The sequence below is a fragment of the Triplophysa dalaica genome, chromosome 22 (genome assembly GCF_015846415.1).
Source record: "Triplophysa dalaica isolate WHDGS20190420 chromosome 22, ASM1584641v1, whole genome shotgun sequence".
Lineage (NCBI taxonomy): Eukaryota > Metazoa > Chordata > Actinopteri > Cypriniformes > Nemacheilidae > Triplophysa > Triplophysa dalaica.
Window position 1 is genome coordinate 10,112,785 of NC_079563.1, and position 19,934 is coordinate 10,132,718.

The window sequence follows — 19,934 nt, forward strand, 5'->3', positions numbered from 1 at the left end:
ATTAGAGGAAGGTCACAGATTCACAGAGGTTTCCTTCTGACCGCTACGTCTCCTGTCTTTCTGTATGGTGGAACTGAAGGTCAGCAGAGGTCATGGGCATGAGTAATGTTTCTGTGACACCTCAGCATTCTCTGCGGACTTTACAGCGGATATCCTGGCTCCAAGGACAGGAAGACAGGTTTTCCCTCTTTTATGACTCTCAGGATATCACTCATTTCTCACCAGCCCATACATGCATGCATTTTTAACCAGCACAACAAATATATACCTGCTTATTTGTTTTTTAAAATAGAGCATAAAACTGAGCAACGCTCTATCAAAAACAAGACATTTTGGGCAGAATAACAAGTCATTGCCACTAGTGGCACTATCACAGATAGCCTTAAGACTTCTGACTTATAAATAGTAATATTTTATTATTGAACAAGTGCTGTATTGTAATATGTAAATACTAAAAAGTAACATTTACATTAGGATTTATTAAAATTGTTTTAACGAAGCAACCCCTGGGCCTGACTAAGTAAACTGTGTTTATATAAATAACAATATGGTAACACTACATTGGTTGTAACGTCAGTAAATGCATTAGCTAAGATGATCTAACAATAAGCAAAGTAGTCAGCATTTACTAAATAAATAAAAATAAACATTTATCTTTGCTAATGTTTGTTAAAGTGATAGTTCACCCAAAAATGAAAATTCAGTTATTTACTTACCCTCAGGTTGTTTCAAACCTGTATAGATTTGTTTGTTCCTCTAAACAAAAAGAAGATATTTGGAAGAATGTCAGTAACAAAACAGCTCTCACCTCCTTTTGAGTCCCATAATACATCTTCCAAATATCCTTTGTGTTTAGGATAAAAAAGAAATGTATACAGGTTTGAAACAACCTGAGGGTAAGTAAATGATATCTGAATTTTCTTTTTTGGGTGAACCATCGCTTTAATGCCAAAATGATTATTAATATTATTTCACTTTTCATTAGCGATGTGAACAGTTACAATGTATGAGTACATGCAGAAATTAACATGAACCAAGATTAGTAAATACAGTCTTGTTCATTTTAAATTAACTTATGCTAACAAATATAAACTCACCAAGTGTTTCTCACTTTTTTTCAACTTTTTGTGCAAGGTTAAACCACACAACAAATATGATTGCTAAATTGGCAGACAGAAACATTTTTCCATTTCTTTTGCAAGTTTCTAAAGTCCCAGAATCAGTCAAATGTTCATATTTCCCTCTTTTTTACTCCCAGATAAAGTCTTTATCCTGTTTTCACTCTTATCAGCTGTGTGTTCCATCACACACGGTACATCTGCATGCCCTCAGTTCAGTTGTCCAGGAAACAAAAATCCTTGCGGAGCATCCTATCTCTCCCCCTCCTCCACGCATCACCCCCTCGTGCCCTGACAGCTCTGACATGTCCTGTGAGATAAAAAACAGACATCTCCCTCCCCACCCAATGTAAACGTGGCCTAGCAGAACTGAAAGTGAAGTGGAAGGGCTGTGAAAAGTCTTTTTACGCCTTTATTGAAAGTTGTATTCGACCATTTAATAATAATGATTGCATTAATAAAGTGCATGAATGCATAGTTTAAACAATAGAAATGTCTGAAAAACTTTTGTTACTTGACTTTTCATAGACGATCTAATGCAAATTGACATCCATGCATTTTATGAGTGTGTGAATTTCCTGGGATTCAAACCCATGAGCTTGGCATTGCTAGCATCAGGCTCTACCAGGCAATCTATAGGAAAGCTCACGGAGGCAAGATACTGTGCATAATGTGCAGAAACCCTTGCAGTGGTGTGTCCAAATCCAAAGGGAGGGAGGGTCATGACCCATTGGGCAAAAAACTGCAGGGCAACACCACATTCCCACTCCAACAACCCCCCACCCACAATACTAAATTCCCCGGCCAGAGCAATTTGTGGTTAAAGTGAGATGGGGGAGTGGAGAGATACATCCAGAGACAGGACATCTTAGTCAAAGGAAGGAAAGAGCAGGGCAGGAAAAGAGGAGAGAGAGAGAGAGCGCCGAATTAGAAGAATGTTCCACTGACTTCAGTTCAGTTTCAAAAAGAACTTGTGGAGATACTGCAGGTTGCTCTCCGTTAACAGGTCACAGAAACAAGAAAACTCATATAAGGCTCAAAGAACTTGTTTCAGTCTCAAGGATTCGTTTACGTTTCTTTAAGAAAGGGATTTGAGTGTGTGAAGGAAAGGTTTCAACGTTTTTCTCCAGGAGAAAAGGTAGTCATTTATTTCCCTAAAGTAGAATGATTTTGAGCTTGCATTACTATTTAATCTTCTAAAATGAATATGCTTTAAACTTTTACACTGGTTTGGCTTAAGCTGTTCAACCAAAACGGTTGCTTTGTAAGTTAACTAACAATAAAACGGCTTTATCAGTTTTATTTCCCTCATTTATTTGTTATGTATTTCCATCGTTATTTTATTACATTTCATAGTCTGTCAATGTCCTGTTAAAACGCTCTTTTTATATATTTTTTGTGTGTAATTGTCTATTCTGGATCTTTCACATTGAATCAAAATCACGATGATCATGACCAGTGTTGTTTGTGCCTAGTTAGTAAGTAATTAGTTACTGTAATTTAATTACTTTTCCATTGAAAAGGTAAGGTAAGGGATTACTCTTTTTTTGTCTGTAATTTAATTACTGTTACTTCTGATGTAATTAAACGAAATACTCTGTTATATATATCCCCTGGTCCAAAGACATGCATGGTAGGTTGATTGGCATCTCTGGAAAAATTGTCCGTAGGGTGTGAGTGCGTGAGTGAATGAGTGAGTGTGAGTGCCCTGCGATGGGTTGGCACTCCATCCAGGGTGTATCCTGCCTTGATGCCCGATGACTCCTGAGATAGGCGCAGGCTCCCCGTGACCCGAGGTAGTTCGGATAAGCGGTAGAAAATGGATGGATGGATGGACTCTGTTATATATATATATGTGTGTGTGTGTGTGTGCAATAGTGGAATTGACATAACAATTCAAAGTCTAACTATAAAATTCGTGCTTCAATATATAATTCTCACTGTTGTAATACTTCGGTCTGTTAATACTACTTTATGTAGTTTTATATTATTTATTTGAATGAATTAAGAGTCATGTCTATCCTTGAATCACTTAACTGAACAAGGTTGATGTAGGATATAGAAAGTAATTAGTAATAAGTAGTTAAATACTTTTTGGAGAGAGTCATTTGTACAGTTATCTAATTACACCATTGAATATGTAATAAGTAACTAGTATTTCATTACTTTTACGGAGTAACTTACCCAACACTGATCTTGACTTACTTTAAACTCGACATTATATAAAATCTATCTCACTACTTCTAAATCACAGTCTAAAAATGACTTACAGTAACGTTTGGCATGATCTACATGTCTGATCACAGAATAACATCAAATTAATATCTTTATTAAAACTTTCATATGTGACTCTTGATCACAAAACCAGTCTTAAGTAGCACGGGAACATTTTTAGTAAAAGACAAAAATACATTGTATGGGACAAAATTATCACTTTTTCTTTTATGTCAAGAATCATTAGGATATTAAGTAAATATTATGTTCCATGAAGATATTTAGTAAAATTCCTACCTTAAAAATATATAAAAACATTACTTTTGTGAGTGGATGGCCTGCTACAGTGCATGTGATGAACAACTTCAAAGGCAATTTTCTGATTATGTAGATTTTTTTGCACTCTCAGATTCCAGAGTTTATCTCAGTCAGATATTGTGCTATTATAACAACTCATAAATCAATAGAAAGCTTATTTATTCAGCGTTCAGATTATGTAAAAATCTCAATTTCGAAAAATTTACCCATAAGACTGGTTTTGTTGTCCATGGTCAAATATGTGTTATTATAGTAATTTAAATAACATTGAGACACTTCTGGAATTTTCTGTCCATTGAAGACTTCCTCATGGTCACAGCAAATTGCTTTCATAAGACCTCAGGAGCCGACGGTTTGGGGAAAGGTTTTTAAATTAAACTCTAGATAACATCTGATCTATTCATGCCAATGATATCATACTTGTATTCATTGAAAAAATTGGGTCCAATCCAAACAAACAAGTTTTAAACAGAAGATCTGTTCCTAGAAAGGATGAGCGCACATGTGATCGAAATCTGCTAGAGATGTTCTCGTAAAAAAACAAAAATAATATGAAACCTTTAAAGATTCATGTAAAAAAGTGTTTTTATTCTTAGGGTTAGTGCTCTGTTATAAATGAAAGACATTTTTTAACACACTCTGACAGCCCCATAAACAGCGTAAATTAAGTGCAAATGAACACCTTCCTGAATTCTTGCCTATAAATGTTCACTGTTAATTTGTTAAAAGTCGTAATGGGCTATTTATGAGCATCTCTTTATGATGTTGCTCCCTTGAGATTTCATAGTTCTGTAGTATATGCGATCTGGTCGGCACACAGGCCTTCCTGTAAGGGCAGTTCCACAGTTATTGTTTGGTATTTTGTAGTCATCCTGGAGATCGGGAGGGGGGGTTCATTTCCTACCGTTCAACTTTAGTTATCTCTGTTTACCTTCCCTTCCCTTGACCATTGGAGACCATTATTTTAAATATATACATATCCCAGACTGCTCTGAAAAACGTCTTTAATAGTCATTTTATTGCTCTCTGCTAGGCTTAAAAGCGAATTTAGGCTTTGTTTTTTTTCTTAAGTACTAAGAACACAACTTTCTAAGGAGAATTTATTTTGATGATTTTCACCAGCACAAAACTGGATTCATTCTCGATATCACCCAAGTGGAGAACACCCGACCAGCGGCTGAACGGCAAGATGAGTCTTTCTCGGAACGGGACCCTAGAGAAACCTGTTGCCCAGCAGCCTTCCGTTGACCGGGGGGAGTTTGAATCCCTTCACCCCCGTCTCCAACACACCGGCTCCATCTCCTCAAGCAGTCCAGCAAATGCGTCCAGCTCAGGGGTGGTGGTTCCTCCTCCGTACTCGATAGCGGGCAGTGTGGCAAACGATTCTACTATGGAGCTGAGAGGCTCTTTAGACTGTTGGGCTTGTTCTGTTCTGGTGACGGCTCAGAATCTGATCATCGCTACCCTCAACATTGGTCTGGCTGCGATTATCTTCGGCCTCATCCTCATGCCGTCGCTGATTATGGTCCTTTTTGGCTTCCTTTGCCATTCGACAGTAAGTGTGGGCTGATTTTTTTACATGTATTTAACAGGAAATGTAAACTGACCTTGCAAATTCCTGATTTAATGGAGCAATGTGGAAATTTAGGCGGCATCTAGTGGTGAGGTTGCAAATTGCAACCAATGGCTCACTCCACCCCTCCCTTTCGAAGCTCTACGACATCTCTCACAAGACAATAATGTTGTTACGTTTCTGGGTCTTTGTTGAAGGAGATAACGTAATTAAGAAACACGCTGTGTAGTTTGTCCGTTTTGGGCAAATACCGCTGTTGCTGTGCATAACTCTGTTAAAATAAAAGAAATGTCCACCTGCCTACATAGGGTTACCATTTTCTTTCTTTAAACTTGTACTCACATGCTACGATTCCTCAGATAATCACAGCTGCCCAAATTCTTTCTGCAAATAAAAAAATAAAGACAGTTTAAAATACTCCAAGCATTGATGACTACTTCCCAGAGTTCATTGAGACCCTAACACAAAACACCTGTGAGCAGAGGAAATAAAGCCTCTCACGTAATCCTCTCTTTATCATTTCACTTCGTCACTATCAGTCGAGCGTCTCCCCTCCAACAAAGATGCCTCAGTCTCAACCCAGACTCCCACAGCTGGACCATATGTGAATGTTTTCGTTAATCATAGTGTTATCTGATCTGACACTGTAAACGAAATATTCAGTAACGTCACGGACATATGGTTGTCCTGGATTACTCTTTCCACCAATTTAATTATTAGATGAAGAGAAGTTACTGTATAAGAGGAACTGTTTTTATTTATTTATTTATAGTCTATATGAGTGTGGAGCACAAGAGTGTAGATGATGAGTCTTTCTTCATTCATACTGCAAAATAAGGGAAGGTGCGACTTGGTTTATCACCTTTTGAATGTGAAAACAAACAATTTTATGGTCAAATTAAGATAAAGTTTCCCTCTCCCCTCTTTGCCCATTCCATAGGTTCAGCGTAATGGCACTTCTATCTACTGTTCTAATCTCTTGGATGACGGAGGCTGTGTGGCTTTGCTGGTTGTGGGCTTCCTGCTGCTTGCTCCGTTGTTGGTTCTAGCTCTCGCTGCTTACTGCAGGATGGCACGGCATCTCCAGTTGGGCCTGTGTTTCATACCATACAGCCGTGCCGTCTACAAGAACCTGCCTGCCTCACGTCATCGAGGCATTGGAGGCTGCTGCGGCCAACAGGGGGCAGGAGAGAGTGAGGAAAAGGGAAGCGTTTGGGTCTGAACAACAGCAGCGTTGCAGTATGGGATAAAAACTGTCGTACAAAAGGACCTGTTGAATTTAATGTGAATATCAATGGTAATAGATTACATAAAGACCACCTTATCGTGTCAAGACAAGACTGAGTAAAAGCAGTGCCATGTTCTCAGCAGTTTAAACTGTATTTTTAAAAGCTGCTCATTTATTGAGTTTCTCATATCTGTGATTCATTGTTTCTGTCATTTGTTTAACTGGATCCACTTTAAGAGTGTTTTGAAAATGGAGAAACTATCTGTCAATGAAATTTGTGATTTATTGTTTGTTCTTTTTTAATATTTTTTACCTTTTTCTTTGTAATGTGTTTTGAGAACATGAATGAGGAACTTATTTGAATATGAAGTTTTCTTAAAACTCTCCTTTTTATTGTATACCTCTTATTAACTGTTAAATGAATAAACGTTTTATTCAATTTATTCCATGAATTATCTACATAATATATGATATTTCAAAATATATACATAAATGTGACCATGTCGCAAACTGTATTTCTACACACAAAGGGACAGTTCACCCCAAAACGATGATTCTGTCATCAATTACCCACCTTCACGTTATTTCAAATCTGTATAAATGTCTTCGTTCTGATGAACACATAGAAATATATTTGGAAGAATGATTTTAGCCAAACGGTTCTTGGCCACCATTGACTACCATAGCAGATAAATTACAATCCTAGTCAAAAGGGCCGCAGAATTGTTTGCTTTCTACATTCTTCAAAATATCTTCTTTTGTGTTCAACAGACAAATTTGGAAGATTATTAAATTGAACTTTTAAGTTGATTGTGTCTCCTGTGTTCATTTGCGTTTCATGAAGTTCATTGAGTTGGCTGTTGTGATTTCGGTTAAATGTCTTCAGAACTTGTCATGTGATTTCTAGTAATGGATTGATGCTCCCTGGTTTTAATGGTATATTGTGTTGGAATTTTTAGGGAATGAACGTTTCAGTGTGCTTGAAGGATTTTGCGAATGAGACAGCCCTTAAAATGGCCGACTCCCTAGTCCATGCCCTGACTACTGAACTAGGGAGTCTATTGAGACACAAGGACTGTTTTTATCAGAAAAAAAACATTGAGACAGATTTGACAATTTGAGAGTGATTAGAATTTTTACTTTTGGGTGAACTTTCCCTTTAAAAGAATTAAACTGACTAAGCTATTTATATACTCAAGGTATAGAAATGTATTTGTAAAAATCTAATAAAAAAGACAGTTAAATAAACATTATTTTTAAAACAAACTTTTTAACAATATTAATATTTAGCAGTAGTATCACTAATGCAAACTACTAAACGATTAGGAATAAATTTGTGCATATTGTGAATAAATTAAATGGTTATCAAGTAGAATTCATTAAATCCTTATCAGACCTTCACTAAAACAAGGTAGACTGTGTGGCTTTGAAACTGTGTTTATAGGTTGTGGTAAGTCTGAAAAATAAACACGCTTATTTGTAAATGCATAACAATATATATATATATATATATATATATATTTTCTTTAGTTAATGTCTGTATGCTTTGCAGTTATCAAACAAACAGGTTTGTCTCACCCTCCTGCAAAGTTGTATGGAAATTTGACTCTCTGAGAGAAGATTTTGGTTACCCAACTTCTCATTGGACCACTTATCAGGAAGGCTCCATCTTGATCGATCCCCATCTCTAAAGTCCCTCTCCACAACTAATTCTAACAAAATTGTAAAGGCAATCAAACTGATACTATTTTATTCTGTTCACAACATCTTTTCTCAGTAAGGCTATGTCAAGTAGCAAGCACAAAAATAAAAAATTTCGCAACCTTGCCGCTGAATTTCACTGACTGGACCTTTAAATGTCATATTTTTTACAATAAGTTGTTTTTTTCACAATTGAACCAACACATTCACCTTAGTTGAGTAAAGTAAATAATATACTCAATAGACGTAATGGTTGAATTGTAAAAATAATCAAGAGGGATGGTGTGGTTATGAGTTAACCGGACTTTTATTTTGACGGGTAGCCGAAGAGGATGTTTGACAGTTGCTTTTCTCACATAACACAGAAACATTTGCACGTTGTGCTTGAAGGGATACAGCTATGGCCGGAAGTGGTGCAAAATCTCGCCATATGATCACCATAATTACAATACTACAATAATTAAAAAATATTGATCAACCGTTTTCAGCGTGACACAAATTATGCGATATTGAAGTGCGCATGCCCAGTGGGATTGCCTGTATCCCTTAAAACCATGTGCCCGCATGTTGCATTTTAAAGTGTTCGCCCAAAGTTTTTTTTCCTACATTTAGACATGCTGATGTTGTATTTTAAACTGCACAACATCGATGGATTGTAAAACGCCCAAGCAGACTTTTCTAAATTGAAACACGTTCATTTGTTGTATTTTGAAACTGCATAACTAAAAAGGCACATTCACTGAAACAATATCAACCTACGCAGGCGTTGTTCTCCGAAATGAAACGAACAAAAGTTCTCATCCGTCATCGTGTTCGCCGCGTGTCACAGGAGGAGAGACTGCTTGGGCTCCACTCGCCTAACGTCACGTGACTCATTCTCTGCGCTGCTGCTGCAGATCGTGCTGAATGAACAGACGCGCGTCACTTCATAACTGATGGGTTCATTCCTGACGTAACTCAATTTATTCTAGAGATTATTTTTTACACTTTGCTACTTGAAAGGCCGGAACAAATTACATCGTGGTGCGCCAATTGAATAGCCCGGTATCTATAGACTGGCATCCTTCTTTATTCTCGGCCGCAATTTATGTTTGCCTCCGTTATTTATTAACATTAAACTCAGCTCGCACATGGCACAGTCATAACTTCTGCCCTGGCAAAAAAAAATACAACACCCACAGCTCAACATCCGTTCCCCTCGGTTACTGAGGGAGATCAATTAATTGTCCTCACCCATTTCCCAGGACAGGAGCGTTTTGTTGTGGCTTGTAGGATTATTTAAAGCATCAGCCGGTGGAAAATTCCCACGCCGTTCCGCGCACGCTCAATCGACGCAGCCTTGGTGCCAGATAGACCAGTCGATTACAGCATCAGTATCGTCTGTAATGCGCCTTTCTCGCTGCTCTAACATCATCTCTATAGGGACCATCAAGAGAACCATCTCATGGAGCCACAGATTCAAACGCAGCATATCCTGTCGATCACTGGATAAGACTCGCATCGATTTGTGTTTCTACAGGTGAGTTTGTGCAAAGTGTAAATTAGTGTGTAAACTGTTGAATGCGTTCTGTAAACAAACGATCAAATAGACAAATTGTCTTATTTGTAAAATAATAAACTAGTAGTGTTGCTTATATAATAATCAAAATACTTTTCAAGGTACAACATTATATTATATTATTTAAAAACATGCACATTCTTATTTTTAATCAATTCAATAACATTTTAAGCACTGGAAATAGAAAAGGAGAATAAAAGTCTGCACATTCAATGTTTATTATTACATATTTTGATAAAAATATGTTAAATGGTAAAGCAACAATTATTTAAAGCCTAAGTAAGTGTTTATTACAGGTTTGATGGAGAGAAGCTTGTTGTCATGATAGTCTGTAAGGCTCTAGTTTAATATAATTAAATAAGGGATTAACCTCAGCTCTGTTTTACGTAAGATACTTTTCAAAGAACGACAAAGCTTTACATTCTCGGATCGTTCGTGTGATAATATCGAGGGATCAGAAGTCCTTGATCAACATTCCTAAGCGGTCATCCATTTGGTGGCGAAATGTAAAAAGCCAGGTGGAAATAAAAATTGTTTATATTTATTTTTATTATTTATACATTTTGCATAGTTTTCTTTATTAGGGTCAATGAAGAAAAAGGGTTTGAGCTAAAAAGTGTAATGTTTATTTTATTGCATTTTTGTTTTTATGAGCAAAAAATAAATATACATTTCCCCAGTATTTACAGAAGACGCATACCAAAATGTCATTCAGTGTAACAATCTTGTCAGGCATATTTACAACAAAAATCAATTTATGACATTTAAAGACTAATCAGGTTACTTTCACCCCAAATGCTAATTCGTTTTTTTGCCACTATCCTATTTGTCAATTAGATTTTTTGACAAATTTAAAGCATGAAGCTTTTATAAGCTCCCTTATTCTTGTGTTTGGATTTGTACATAAATATTGTGTTAAAGTGAATGACAATGTAACATTATTTCAACCAAAATGTAACATTTTATTCTCCAAAAACCTAGTTGAAACTATAAAGAAGACATTTTACATTAAATGTGCTTTCTATGGACATGCAATCACTTTTGTAAACTTCTTTTGATGGTGACATCTTAACATCTTTGACCCATTACTAATATTCTTTTAATTCGTACTGAAAGAATAGAAGTGCTCTGTTGTTGTCCCTTAGTTAAGATTTATGCACACCAGTGACTTTATATAGAGAAAGACCATCGATTGAGTGTTTTGGCCTTCCGAAGTGGGTCAGGGACCACAATTATGTGCCCCTCTCTAGTGATATAGTTCTCTAACAACCCTTGCAATGACTGAGGATTAATCCAGTCAGGATGAATGAGGTCTTTGTTTCCTTGTGCCATTATTAGAAATCTCCTGCCTTCACCTTTCTGCCTAATGTTCCGGTTGAAGAAGTGAGATAAGCTAAAAGTACCAAACACAATGGCCCAGCAATGCCAGTGGAACTCCATGTTCATATGTTGATAAATACTCTCCATGTTCTCTTGTCTAGATCTCTTCCTCACACACCCATGGGTAAGAAAGTCTTACAGTGTTTTCCCTGGTACAAACGTGGTAAAGAGAGGAGTAAGGGCGGGCTGTGTCCAACTCAGGCTGGTAAATTGCCTTGTTTACCAAAATAAACGGTTAAAAAAAATGTATGTACTATGTTAGAAAGTTTCCTACATTAAGCTCTTTTTGCTTCAATAGTTCCATCTGTTGAGGTGCAACCTGGCGTTCCTCCGACAGTATCCTGGGGTTATGATGGAGTGGAGAGCACAGCACGTCCTGTCTATTTTTCCCATAAAGCGCGAGTGGCTTATCGCCACCAGATGGACGGCAATATTATCGACGCCACCTGCTGACCTCTGGGCTCCTTTCCCAGAATCCCTCGCCTTTTACCTGTCTGTAGTCTACTAGAGCAGATTGTAAAGTGAACACATACACTTTTTGTACTTTTTGTGTCTATTTTTTTAAAACATGAACTGAGCTGGACACATTGTAAATACAAGTGCAATACAAATGTTTCAACTACAAAATGTTCATCACATCGATGCCATAGAAGAACCATTCAGAAGTTCCATAAAACAACCTTTTGTACCTAAAGAACATTTTCCTACTATCCTACAATAAAGAACCTTTTGTGTACAAAATGTTTTTTTAATGATTTTAAAGGTTCTTTATGGATCCACACTTTTAAAGATTAAAGATGCTTCACGAAATGATTCAATAAAGAACCTTTAACATCAAAAGAACCTTTCATCAAAGGTTCTTTGTGGCGAAAAAAGGGTTCTTTAGATTATAAATAGGTAAGAAAGAAGTGGTTCTTTAAATAACCTTTGACTAAATGGTTCTTTGTGAAACCATAAATGGTTCTTCTATGGCATCGTTGTGAAGAACCTTTTAAGCACCTCTATTTTTGTGGCATTGTAAAGTGTCTTTATTTTTGAAAGGTACATGTTTTGTTATGTATGATCCTGAATGTATGATTTCCTGCTTTGTTCTTCAGAGGTTCATGATTACATTCAGGCATTTATACGGAACTGATCATATACAAATCATGTACATGTTATGATTATAACGTTTATTTATTTTTATAGTTTTTCGATTCAAAGTTTGAGGTTTTAATATAATATTTTAATTAATATACATCTTTTTTCTCCTCCAGTTTTGCATTGGCATTTATATGAGAGAATCTGTACATTTTGTGAAACAAGGCATTTAAAAGTGGTGGAAATCTTGCTTAATGCAAACTCACACAGCAAAGAAATCACTTTATTACTTGTCTTTTATCAAAACCTATAGGCCTATACCATCAAGTGTTGGTCTCATCATCAAACAGTAATGCAGATGGAGAACAATATGTTCACAACTAACTGTTGTGTTTGCCAAAAGCAACTTAAATGAATACTCTCTCCTGGAAAATATTTAACTTGTCTATGAGGAACTTGTGTCCCCCATTTCTGCAATTTGATTTCACAGTGTAAACACATAACCATTACCCAGACTTCAGATAAGAGATGACACAATTGGCTTCCGTCGTCAGGGAGGACACGCAGAGGACAGGGCTGAATATATATTCCTTGGTTGCCAGATATAGGATGGGAATTAACTTCATTAACTTGATCCGCTTTGGTTAAGCATTGACGTCGATGTCTGTCTGTGATGCTTGTAATGTTTGTCATTCTAGTCATGAATTAATCTGGAGTTTGTTATATCCTATCAACACAAGTTTATGTGATGCAGATGTTTAGATAGCAATGCTACTGTAGGATTTTAATGTACGGAACTGCAGACTTCAGCCACTAGATGAGACTATTTGTGTATTATTAAAAATGATGTAAAATGATGACAATAAAGTTTTTAACATAAATATGTCCTAATGTTCAAATATTGTCAATGTTATATTCTGGACCAAAAATAAAACATTCAAATAGAACAACACCGTCTAAAGTTTAATGCAATAATGTATACATATGTCATGTATTAGAAGACATCACCATAAATTACAAATATACTTTGTGACATCTCAGTGTGTGTAAAGTTAAACAATTGCGTGAAACGTTCATGTTTGATAGCTGACAAGTTTTAAATGCTCCATAGTTGTCCAAATACAGAATAATGTAGCTTCCTGAGCATTACTTAAAAATGCCAAAAAACACATTTCTGCATATCTGCAGGACTGCATTGACCCTTTGGTAACATTCTATTAGCTGTCAAAGAAGATTGCTCTCATTAAGTGCCATCTTTAGAATTTTGCAATCAGCACGGCTTGTTGTTGATGTTGGTCAATATCTTGTGATGGGGAGCTTTGTACAAAGCAGTAAAACTACCAGGAGCAAGAGTGCCACGTCCTTCCTCATCCACCAGACCCATCAGGATGTACTTTTGACCTGATACACAGAATGTTATATCAATAAAAAGTCACAAAATATGTGTATGGGGGAAGGTAATTGGTTGATGTGTCTGTGTATGGGTAAGTGGGCATACCTCTGCGCACCAATGGACATTTCCTGCATGTTATCTTGAGTTTGACAGACATGGTCTCTCCAACTTGGGTTATTGTAAGTAAACCGGTCTTATAGGCCTTGATTAAGGAAACAGTTGCTTGCAGACTTCCTTTAGGCCCCTGGCTTATTGCTGTCACCATACCAGTGATCACTGGGAGAGAGTTTGACAAAAAGATTGGAAATAAGCATAACTATGAAAAGAACTGCTCACCCAAAAAATACCGCCAAAGGCATCAAATTTGACTCAAACTCAATATTTTAGTTTTAAATACTTATTAATATATAAACAACGAATAAGCTTTACACAAACTTGAAAGCCATGGCATAAGTAAAGATTTTGGTTAAAAGATGATAAGTTTGTATTTCTTATACAAGTTATGTGGTTTCAGAATAATGATCATTTAAACTGCACAAATTATATGGACTTCTTTTTTATTGTTTGGTTTTTAACTATTTCTTTATAACATAAAATTCTTCAACCGAATGCTTTTTTTACTATAAAAGCTCACTTACCAAATTCACTTGCACAAAAACTGGTCCTGATGGTTCCATCTCTTTTACATGCCTTTGTACACAGGTTTACATCTGATGCTGAAAATGACATCGAACAATATTTAACAAGTTCAGTTCATAACATGTTTGCTTCATATTGCTCTTTCATGTTACCTGGATTGGGTTTCTCAGATTCCTCAGTTTCTGGTTTAATGATCGTTGGTTTTACAGGTTTGCCAGGTTTGGGCTTTGGCTGTTCGGGCACTTCTGTAGTAGTGGTTGTAGTTGGTGCTTCTGTGGCCATGACTACAGGTTTCCTTGGTCTGACTTGGGTAATACGGGTTCTTGTGGGTCTGGATGCGACTGGAGGTCCTGACCCAATGTCGCCTCCTTCAGTTGGAGTGCGATGGCTACGTGGCATACTGGAGTATGAGGCCATGAATCCATCAGAGGTCACACTAAGGTCAGACACAAACTGGACCAGGAGCACATTACCATTGGATACAATGTTCCTGGAGACGAGACACAACAATATAAAGATCAATGCGACTATAATGCCGTTTGTTTACTCTGTACAAATGCTCTATATCCTTTATTCTGTATTTCTTATTAGAACCAATAAAAAATGTCAACTTGAAAAGAAATAATCTAAACAATTTAAGGAAGTCAAAAATATGGATGTTACTGACTGAGGTCCAGAGTCTCCACAGTATTTTCCGATACGGCGCGAGTCGTCTTTTTCTCCTCCGTTATAAAACGCCACATAGTCGAAGCGGCAATAATTGTCAGACTCCAGGTCAAATTTGTCAAACTTCATCTCAATCACCTGTGAACCAAACACACAAATTATAACCATTAATCTAGTATACTCATCAAACAAAAATATTGCAAATAGTTTAAAGGTAAAGAGTAAAGATTTGTACTCTGATATGTTGGGAAAACTGTTACATAACAAATTATTTTGGAAATCTTCCCAGATTAAGTTTACAAAAGTCCAGCATGTCTGTTTCTTATCATTTCTTGAACAGACTGCAGACGTTTGGCGTGCGGTAATCATTCAGTGTCGAGATATCAACTGAAAACATTCATCACTGCTGTGTTATATTTTCTCTGACCATTTCCGGTTCCACTGTGATAAGCCAGGAGCAGCTGATTTCTGGTGGATAATTCTTCTCAGGCCAGTTTGGAGTTTTGATTGTGCCCTGAGATTCTGTCATTTTCCCCCCACAAAACTGATGCTCTGAATGAAAGAAAAATCATAATAGGAAAAAGTTCAGTTTTGAAGAAGGAAGGCCATCAGGGCTGCAAATAAGAAATTGTTTTCTGAACAGGTGAATAAAAATACAATTATACATCGAGTACAATTTGGACGAGTGAGATTTTACTTTGAGTGATCCAATGATACATTTGTTTGTTGATAAAAAAATAAAATAAAGGGAAAAAATTATTTAGTTCTGCGTCATAAGGATTAGAGCTGCAACAGTATCAGATTTACACTAAACAGTTTTCATGCCCCAAATAATGTACAATAATGATATTATTCCAATATCTATTGATTTTTTTTTAAATGATGCCATTAAATACATAATTTAATTTAATTTAATTTAATTAATTTTGCGTTCTATTATTTTGGCTAAGGAATCGATCTCAATATACAGCCAAGAGACTATTATTTATATTTTTATATTATATTTATAATTTTTATGTTTTTCTGAATTCACTATAGGCATGTGTAGGTAAAACGATTATTTTTGTATCATTCTGTTAAATACTAATAACATTTCTCCCAAATGTAAAAAATAAAAAACTGTTGCCATTTGCATTTATTTGCAGAAAATGAAAATTAAAGAAACAGGTAAAAAACAGAAAAGATGCTCTGTATTTTTCAGACCTCAAACACTGCATGAAAACGAGTTTATATTCACTTTTAAGCAATACAACAGTGATATTTCTACATCTTTTTAGGAAAAGTCCAAAAAATTTTTGTGAACCTCAATTTTTATCACACTTTTCATGTGTCTTGTCATGCTGTCTGTCTTTCACTATAAATGCTTATTAATAAACATTTGGAATGGTTTCTTATTTTTTTCCACAGCTATACATAATGATGTATTGAATGGAGGCAGAGACAGTGCGTAACCATTGTGTCTCTTAAGACAAATGTTAATTGGGTCATTTATTTACAATATTATCATATTCATAACATCAAGACAATATCAATAGTCAAAGTTTTTAATATTACGGTTATTTCCAATGGCAGAATATTATATTACCTCTACAGATATTCATAGTGTCAGGATTGTTTTAAACAAACAAAATTCTGATTTTACCATCTACATGCGGCTTTACTCCATTAAAGTTGGCCAGGAACCCTCTGCCTCCTGTTCCTGAATCTGACACCATCTCTAACATCATGGAGTTGGATGTGGAGATGAGAGCCCCAGGCCGGAATGTTCCACAGAACCGCCCGAGCTTCTGTACCATGTTAGAGTGTCCGTTATACACATCCACGTAGTCATAGCGACAAAGAGGGTCAGCCTCCAGATCAAAAATCCTAAAGGAGAGCATCACCACATTGCCTTCCGGAACCTAAATTCAGAAAATGAGTCAAATTGCTCAGGACGGACATCTACAGCACCATGAATGATCTGTGTGTGTGATGTACATAAATGATAAATATTCCCCAAATCAAATGGGTCACTATATAGTAGAATATTGTGAGTAAACTCACTGTGATGTGCCAAGTGCATTTGCTGTCGGGTTTGTAGAACAACGGGAATCCTTCGCTACCCACATAGCCAGACTCTCCGTTTAAATCGCCCCCACAGTTAAACTCAGGCCTGAGAGAGAGAGAAAAACAGAGAAAATCAGAGAGATTTCTGGCTGACTGAACGTGTTTATATAGCACAATATAAATGAGCTCAAGGGTTTATGTCATTTGAGGTTGTTACAGTGGGTACAAAGAAGATGGAAACCAGCGAGGAGGCGTCCGTTAGTCATTGACTTGTTTTCATAATCTTAAAGGAAAGTTAGATCCTTTCAATTCCCTCCCCCCCATCGAGTATTGGCTCATGTGCTTTTAATCCTTATGAGATGTTCCACAGCAGTAAACAATGTGTTGGGTGTTTACAACATCACTGGCCAATTCTGCATCATCAACCATTGGATTTCCTGAACTCTTCTGTGCGATCCAGAGCTGTTTTTCCTATCACATTAATTGCCGTCTGAAGCGACATCTGTTTTTAGATGCAAACCTGATGACTTTTACAATAAAACATAGCTCTTTATAGAGTAATGGTGCTACAGACAGAGGCACTTATGCAGAATTATTGCTTTCTAGTGATTAATCCAACTTTCACAGACTTTGTGGATACTTTAGATCTAGGGCTTAGATCTTGCACTATATATGTTTTTGTTGAGAAAATTACGCAAAGATATCAACTCTGTTGACACTTCTTATAAATGAAATGAATGATTAATAAAATAAAATAAAATAAAATTCTTACACATAAGAACAGGAAATTAAGAAATTTAATGAAAACACAAATGTAGGCTACTCTTCAGTCATCTCAGATAATACCCACTGGTTGCTTTTAAGAAACACAGGGGCGTTATGTGCATCTTATCATCTTTGTGACCTTTTCAGATACTAACAGAACATTGAGATGAGAAAGGAAATCAAATGATTTTGATATACATTGTATTATACATGGGGACCAAAGTCTGAGACTCTTTGAAAATCTGTGAATCTGTGAAAATGTAATTTAACCCTGGAAACAAATGGAAAGTCTAGGTCTGCTAAAATATGAAAACGACAAAATCCTTCTCTCAACTCTAATTCCATTCCCAGATCTTTTTTACATTTGGGCAGGTTTGAGACATATTGCACATCGCATTTTGCTAAATCCTTTGAAACCAGGTTTGGCTGTGTTAATGTATTGATGATGACATACTTAACAAGTTTTGAGTTAACCTTTTAACCGTGACAGCATAGCAAGCAGAAAAGACTTTTCCAGAATACCTTCCCATAATGGTGTCGCCCAGCCAGAATGCTCAAGTATAAACGTTTATTTCAGGAAAAACGATTTAAATCTCCCTCCCCGAAAAGGACGGATCTGTTGTGGGGCAAGTCAACCAGATTTAACCTTGAAAACACACTGACCCAAAGTATTTACATCTGCATCTCTCTATAGTCAATGAATGCTGACCAAATCATACATTCTTACTAAGAATACAAAAAATAAATCTTTCAAAACGTTAAAAACATACTTTTTACAAGAGCAAAGACATGAAAAACGTTAAAAAGCAGGCAAAAGGCCTCCAGTGCAGCTTTTAAAATCCCATGAGGTTTTTTCTCAACAAGATCATTCATGGCCCCAAAGAGCTGTCCTGACATGCACGCTTAGTTCATCCACAACCCTACCGCACACCTGGTGTTGTTAGTCTTCTGACATGACGTCCCTCCAAAACACCCAAACAGCAGCAGCCCCAAACTCCACACACCAGTCCAACGCTCCATATTCCACAGCACTGAGAGACACTGCCACACGCCACACGATACAGAGAAGAGGAGGGTGTGGAGGGAGGGATGCTGAAAGAGGGAATAAAGGGAGTGGGAAATTCACTCTGTTGGGGGGACTATAGGAGGGATTTGAATTAGAACCAGATGTTCGTTTTGGGTTAAACGTGAGGTTTGTTGTAGTTGGCTATGGGGAGAAATACTAAATACTGCCGAGAAATGCAAAATAGGGAAGATCAAATTCCCTTAAGCATTGCAAACTGTGTGTTGGGGGCGTTTGTGTGCTAACTGTGCTTAGAAATTGTGGACATGAAAGATATGTGTTTTATCTGTTCCTCCAGGATTAGCTGTTATAGGCTTTTAAAGTAAAAATAAATAAATTGATCAATCGAGAGAAGCTCGTGCTACGCAGTATGTCAGGTTTCAGGTCTGCACGGTGGGCTGGTTTGTTTTATCAGGAAGTGCCTGAGGGGTCAGAGTTTTACGGGCCGTCTCATTGTCCCAGAGTTTAAAGGAATAGTTCACCTTCTAAATGAAAATTCTGTAATCATTTACCCTTTTTTCATTTAAAGAAGATATTTTGAAAAATGTGGGGACTACCGGTTTTTGGTCACTGACATTTTTCAAAGTATCTTCTTTTGTGTTTCACATGACAACACGGTGAGTAAATGATGACAGACTTTTAATTTAGAAAGTGACCCATCCCTTTAAGAGGGATGATGCCTGATGCAATCTGCTTTGTAAAATTTCATATATGGGTTAGCGGATGCGCTATCTGTCTGCGTCTGCTCAGAGTAAAGAATGAGTCAAGTTGTTTGAAGAAATTCACTCCTTATGGTGTTCTGGTACAGTTCTTACTTTCTGCATGACATTGCAGGGGCCTATAAAGGGGAACAAGCACATAAAAGCTTCAGACAACCTACTCATGACATATCACAGCAGATTAAAGTGCTCACGCACCAAGATACACAGAGAGATACCGTGGGGATATCCAGTCTCCACAATTTTTATAATAAAGAATTATAAAGACTTCACATGATGCAATGTGGATGCTGCTGTGTGTTGTCTTATGCATCTGGTTGTGTTTGAAGTCTCAGGGAAATTACAAGAGTTGTGATGACAGGCAACGGCACAAGAATGTGGTGACGTGGGAGTTTGCTGGGGACGGGGGAGGAGGCGGTGTTGGGTCAACGCTTGCTTAAATTCTTGGGAGAACGTCAAGGGTTTAAGTATAA

At 36.8% G+C, this 19,934-nt stretch overlaps 3 protein-coding genes across 3 annotated transcripts; 2 read left to right on the top strand and 1 right to left on the bottom strand.

The window, feature by feature from the left end:
• The first annotated feature begins 1,939 nt into the window (after positions 1-1,939).
• Positions 1,940-7,261, top strand: tmem88a (transmembrane protein 88 a). The gene is made up of 3 exons (XM_056737546.1): positions 1,940-2,256; positions 4,773-5,205; positions 6,164-7,261. The coding sequence occupies exons 2-3, from the start codon at positions 4,840-4,842 to the stop codon at positions 6,443-6,445; spliced, it is 648 nt and encodes a 215-aa protein (XP_056593524.1). The 5' UTR covers positions 1,940-2,256; positions 4,773-4,839; the 3' UTR covers positions 6,446-7,261.
• A 1,669-nt stretch (positions 7,262-8,930) lies between these two features.
• Positions 8,931-11,543, top strand: si:ch211-237l4.6 (uncharacterized protein LOC446130 homolog). The gene is made up of 3 exons (XM_056736047.1): positions 8,931-9,014; positions 9,575-9,671; positions 11,389-11,543. The coding sequence occupies exons 1-3, from the start codon at positions 8,931-8,933 to the stop codon at positions 11,541-11,543; spliced, it is 336 nt and encodes a 111-aa protein (XP_056592025.1).
• Positions 11,544-13,112: 1,569 nt separating this feature from the next.
• pcolcea (procollagen C-endopeptidase enhancer a) lies at positions 13,113-18,769 on the bottom strand. Its single transcript, XM_056737151.1, has 9 exons — positions 18,611-18,769; positions 16,912-17,020; positions 16,511-16,769; positions 15,296-15,420; positions 14,870-15,006; positions 14,355-14,692; positions 14,202-14,279; positions 13,669-13,839; positions 13,113-13,571 (listed from the first exon to the last, which is right to left on the bottom strand). Exons 1-9 carry the CDS (start codon positions 18,697-18,699, stop codon positions 13,441-13,443), a joined length of 1,437 nt encoding a protein of 478 aa, XP_056593129.1. The 5' UTR covers positions 18,700-18,769; the 3' UTR covers positions 13,113-13,440.
• Between the last annotated feature and the right edge of the window lie 1,165 nt (positions 18,770-19,934).